We start from the raw sequence: 6,000 nt of genomic DNA, 5'->3' as shown, positions 1-6,000 counted from the left end.
AACTCCTGAGCTCAAACAATCCACCCGCCTCGGCCTCCCAGAGTGCTAGGATTACAGGCGTGAGCCACCGCGCCCAGCCTGCTAGCTTCTTTTAACTGAATGCCTTTTACATCTAAGAATTTCATATTACACTTCTAACCTGGCAAATAATTTTTTTAAGTGCAAGCTCTATATTCGGACCAATATGGCAATTCTTTTCAAGGAATTTTGAAGTTTCTATTAAACCTTTGTTTTCCAGTCACAAGTCATACATAAGTAGGTCAAACAGGATATAAAGGAAAAAAAATTAAGGACAGTACATGATGGGTAGACCACGTTAACCTTACAGTACAGACTAAAAACTTAATTATGTAGGTTTTGCCAAAATTCAAAATTCTATAAAGAGGAGGAAAAAAACAGGCTCATGTTACCATATTAGGCAAAAGATTATAAACCTACTCAATCTTTTATACCAGCCAATGAAGTTTCTGAAAGACTGATCATGTTTATTGAAAATTTCACATTTTAAGATATCATGTGATAGGAAAATACTAGGTAGCTATAAGCGTCTTAATGGCAAAACAAATGTAAACACTAATGTAATAAATTGCTCCTCTTAACTTGGTTTTGGCAAAATTGTCAACATATGCTACATTAACTATGATAATTTAAAAGGACACTGTCAAAGTGATTTTTTAAAACATGGCTACCTTTTAAATTCCTATTTATTTCAGAAAACAACTTAACTGACAAGGAAAAAGACAAAAGCTCTCTAACGAGAGCAGCATTATCACTCCCCTGGCAAATAACCAAAGACCAGTTTTGACACATGCAATATTATTTTCTTTCAAAAAGGAAAATCCAAGCCAAACATTTCAAAATTATTCAGAAATAACTTTAAACATAAAGAAGCTGGCTCTTTAAAGTTTTACTTTATTCCTAAATTATCTGCAACAATGTGACTATGAAATATGATATGAAGTGTACCTAAAATATCTAAGAGGCCAGAGAGACTGCTAATCATTCATCAACTGGGTAAAAAAGGTTATATTACAAACCTTCAATTATAATGGCTCTTTTTAAATAATAGGTTATAGAAAAGGATGATTTAATTACTATATTGCAATGGCTGAGCTTCCTGACCAACTATATTATGAAATAGGGTATTTGACACTGTTAAACATTAATAATTTCATCATAGAGGTAAGAGAATGACTATGTGTACACATGTACACAACCATATCATAGCTTAGATTTCCTATAAGTACGTAATTGCCATAATGTACAACGGCAGTGGGCGGACTTATTTTAAGAGTACATATGTGTGGCACTTGAATGAATTCTCACAAAAAACATCCAAGAGGGAGATGACAAGTTATTGGCTTTCAGGGGTGGTAATCACTAATGCCCTCTAAAGCAAGGTAAAAACGAATCTTTTTCAGACTAGAAGTCAGAATTGAGTAAGCAATACTTATAAATAAAGGTGTCATGAAGATCAATTTTGGGGAAAAGGGCATCTGGAGGGGACAAAAATGCTCATGCCAACCACTTTCTGAATGTAGGAGAAACCACCTTAACTAAGAGACAAATAGGAATTCGGAAGAAGAATTGAGCAGGGGGTCCTATAAATCTACACCGGACATTAATGACATATTGCACTAGAAAAAGGACCATGAGTTTATCAAAGCTCTACTTTTCCTGGATTATTTAGGGTCCACAATCTGTAGTTTGGAAACCAGTTATTTGCACAAAGTTTGTTTTTTAAGTTACTTGTTCTTTCTGTTTTCCTCGATATTTAGGATTCTTTGGGGAAAATGTCTCTAACACAATTGGGACAAAGAATCAGTCCTATGGGAGTGCGTGAGGTGGACATAAAAATATAAAACTCCAAAAGGCATGAAAAAACTAAGATAGGAAAATTAAAAGATTTAACACAATCTCCATGTTCATTGGATTTTCCTTCAAAAGTTCTTGTGCCCATTCTTTAGATAATTTTATGTTAGGCAAGTATGGCATTTCCTTGTTATATTTCATTGTAACAAAAAAGCACTCTGCCTCTAATAGTTCATAGCTGTTCTAGACCATTCCTTCAATAAATATGAATGGTAAAAGTTCAGAAGACACTTACTTCCTTAGAAAACTGGCAAGCATGGTTAATGATGATTGGCATATGTTAGTTTTGCCATTTTCCACACCAGAAAAGAATATAATCTGATGTGGTGGGAAAACAGATGAGAAGCAGATATTAAGGATTCTAGAACACTATGGTAAAGAAATAGAAAATCTCTTGAGGTTCAAATAAAAAGCCCTGCTCTAAGGGAATTAAAGGCTGCCAATTGTACCAACAGAACTAGGTGAGCTGATTTTTGCCTAATGTTTCCTGAATACTCTGGAAGCCTCAGAGAATATACGAAGTGTGTCAACATGGAGTCAATGTGGGCCTCTTCTGATTTCACTTAATTCTTCCTTAGTCACAAGATCTAGGAACCAGTCTGTATGGGTCAATTATTTATTTGAGAAGCTGTTTAAAAATTTCATTTCTAAATGTTACATAAAGTTAAGATATGTGAGTAGGTATTCTTTTAAATGAATTTTTAGTGACAAAGGCTAAATTATTTAATCTAAAGTAAAGATAAGCATACTACTGGTTGTTTCTTAGGGGCTTCTATTTAGAACATTTCATTATATAATTTTAAAATAGATTGTGCCAAGTAAAACCATAATGAACCACAAGCATTTAGTAAGAATGAACCATCTACTAAGAACACAAAGATAATTATTTTAAAACATCAAAAATTCAAGATGGCAAAATATTTATCTCCTCAAACACTAATATTATGTAGAAAATGAGGGAGAGCTAATAATTTGTATATAAAATATTGTTCCAAACAAACCTTACTAAAATAAAAATTCCAGTAATAAATTCTTATTAATAAATTTCGGGGGATAAAGGAAATGTATTATATTTGAGTAAAGGATGGGCTTCTTAAAGTGAGTTAAATATTCACAAATGTTCAAAAGATTTGCAGGAATATTTTCTTCTTCTATAAAATTAAACAAATAATCCAATACTTTATTCCTGTCTTCCTATACTACAATGCTATTATTGCTTATTTTTATATTAAAAACACACATATACCTCATGTCCACTTATCAGAGTATACCCATCTTAACAACAAACTTACCTGATGAACCAAATCCACTGAGGGCTGAGCCTATAGCAGCACCCAAAGAGCTGCCGCTTCCAAAGCCAAGAGATGTACTTCCAGGTTGACCAGGTCCATGAGAAAATAAAGAACTGCTCTGGGAGCTATTAGTCAAAGAACTGCTCCCATAAAATGAATTAGATTGCAGATTAGTGCTTGGCTGCTGCTGTTGCTGCTGCTGTGGTGGCTGAGTGCCAATTGGCCGAAATAGACCATTTGTGCTGCCTGTAAGACTATTTGCAGTTCCTCCAGCTGCTGCTGCCGCTGCTGTTAAAAAAAAAAAAAAAAAATTCAGATACTCCTTAAAACTACACAGAAAACTATTCTGCATTTTTAAAATTGTATCTCTACACCAGAAAAATATCATCCTAAAAACGTCAGTTACACTTACCAGCTTGTGCTGCTGCCGAACTAATTAAAACAGGTGTTGGAGCCATTAATCGAACTGGAGCTCCAAGGCCAGTTCTTGCTCCAGGGCCAACCACTAAGGCACCAGTCTGATCATAATAGGCAGTTGGAGCTAGTACTTGATAGCCTAGATAACATTAAAATAAATGTTTACTAATAAAAACACTTGTAAAAACATGCATATTTATTTCCCCCTACACTTGTATTTTTTTTCAAATAGGAAACACAGCTATTTAATATTACTATAAACCCTTAGTTACCAAATGAAAAGCAACACATTTGAGAGAGTCATAATATATGAAAAATACAATGTCATTAAACATTTTTTGTCTAAATTTTAACAGGTATCTGTAACAGAGATGCCTTTCACTTATGGGCCACAAAATGAAGAGGTATTTTCCTTACAGAAAACTAGAGGCTATCAGGAGCTGATATTAGAAAAATACCAACATTTAGTCAGCACTGAAAGGAGGATGAACAAAAAGACTGGGAGGGGGCAGGGAGTGAGGTAGAACACGGTAAGAAATGTTTACTATGCAATTTCAGTAAAGTTCTAAACCATGTGCCTCATTGTCACCATTCCCTTGGATTTTCATTTGTAAGTATCTCTTTAAAAACTTAAATCATGATCTAAACAGATACTTTAAAACCCTATGGTCTATTTGTAAAGGTTCTTGGGCTAGAGTTTGAATAAAGACCATGAGGGCATTAGTTTTATTGTAGCCTTGAGCACGGGCAGAAAATTTGTATTATTTAGAACTAAAGGAGAGTGAAGTTTACTTCTTTGCAGACTTTCTCAATGGGGATTCTTTGTCTGAACCAAAGAACACAGAAAATGATTCGAGTGACTGTTTTTTCAATTCTCCCAAGGATGGTACATAGTAAGTACCACTCTAGAGTCACAGGAGAGAAGCTAACTATTATTAATATATATAGTGGAAATTTTTAGAGCAATAAGACTTAATTCTCTCCTGGGACTCAGGTTGAGAAAGGCTGACTTATTCAGTGACAAGGAAGAACTCAGGCCCAATAGCCTAACAATTACCTGTAAAAATGTTTTGGTAACTTCTAATACTTTCAGAAGTTTTTTGAAACACAGAATACACTGATGAAATATAATATATTCCAACATGAATTTTTGAGTTTTATCTTGTTGAGGCTTTACAGAAGCAAAAGTCACAGTAAAATTAGTCAAAAAGCAACATGACAATTTTATTGCCTTCAAACATAGTGGGCTAAATTCAGTTTAAGTACAACAAACACTGCTGGGATAAACACTTCACCATTAAGGCTGATACTTTTCAAATGAAAAGGCTCGTTTTTGGTAAATACAATAATTCTAAGAATAAGCATTAGCACACTGCTAATGAAACAGCCACATTACTAGTAAATCTCAATCTGTAGATTGTCAGTCAATCGTTTTAACTGGTACGACACACACAAAAACACTCTAGTTCAAACGCATCATCCACTGAATATCTGAATTAAATAAAAGTTAATCCATTTGGACATTTGGCTGCAAACATTATACTTACGGATCAAACAGCACTTAACTGCTACTTAAATAGCATACATAAATTACCGAAAAGTGGAAATAGCCTAGTCGATTTATCCCTGAAGACCTGTCATTGACCTTCTAAATCCTTCTCAAATCCATCCATTTTTTTGATTGCCACTATCCTGTCCAACTAGATCTATGTGGTCTGCCCTCGTTCTTTTTGCCCCACTTCTATAACTTACTCTTCAGAGTGATGTTTTAATATCCAATCTAATACCATAGCCCTGGTCAAAACCTTCCAAAGGGTTTCGAATGAAAAGTAAAACTCTGAATATGGCTGACAGTATGATCTGGTTGGTCCCTGGCCATCTTTCTAGTTTCACCTGAAACACTCATACCTTTTTTGCGCTGGGAAAAATGAGGTTTCAAACTCCTCAAAGGTACCATGCTTCCTCTCACTACAGGGCTTTGGTGTATTTTGTTTCCTTTGTTTGGTGTATTCTGTCTCACAGAATGCTGTTCTTTCCCTCTTCCATTTCCTACTTAGCTTAATTAATTTTTCATGCATTTATCCATTTGACAAATATTTATCAAGTAGCTACCATATCATAGGCACTATTCTAAGTACTGGGCTAGAGCAGGGAACAATAAAAAGAAATATCTTTATTCTCAAGATTATTTTCTACTGCAAATAGAGACAAAAAGTAAGTAAAAGAAAATCATTAGACAATTTTAAGTATTAAAAGGAAAGAAAAATTAGTGGATCGGAGTATTGAGTGGTGACAGTTGTATTGGTAATTTAAAATTGGCGGTCAAGAAGAATCTCTGTAACAAGAGGATAAATGAGGAAAAAATCTAAAGGAATTGAAAGAACATGTCGAGCACATATCTGTAGAAAGAGCTCTCCAA

The 6,000-nt window shown here is 34.4% G+C and overlaps 1 protein-coding gene across 4 annotated transcripts in view; it reads right to left on the bottom strand.

Moving 5' to 3' along the window:
- Window positions 1–6,000, bottom strand: part of PUM2 (pumilio RNA-binding family member 2) — a 90,485-nt gene that overhangs the window by 34,857 nt on the left and 49,628 nt on the right. For all 4 annotated transcript variants that reach the window (XM_012653091.1, XM_012653093.1, XM_012653094.1 and 1 more), the window contains exons 11-12: window positions 3,577–3,720; window positions 3,165–3,452 (exon numbers count right to left, since the gene is read on the bottom strand). In XM_012653091.1, coding sequence (XP_012508545.1) covers window positions 3,165–3,452; window positions 3,577–3,720 — 432 coding nt within the window. The remainder of the gene's footprint in view (window positions 1–3,164; window positions 3,453–3,576; window positions 3,721–6,000) is intronic.

The sequence above is a fragment of the Propithecus coquereli genome, unplaced genomic scaffold (assembly GCF_000956105.1).
Source record: "Propithecus coquereli isolate 6110/MARCELLA unplaced genomic scaffold, Pcoq_1.0 Scaffold41, whole genome shotgun sequence".
NCBI lineage: Eukaryota > Metazoa > Chordata > Mammalia > Primates > Indriidae > Propithecus > Propithecus coquereli.
The sequence above is the reverse complement of the archived record's forward strand: the minus strand, read 5'-3'. Positions and strand labels throughout refer to the sequence as shown.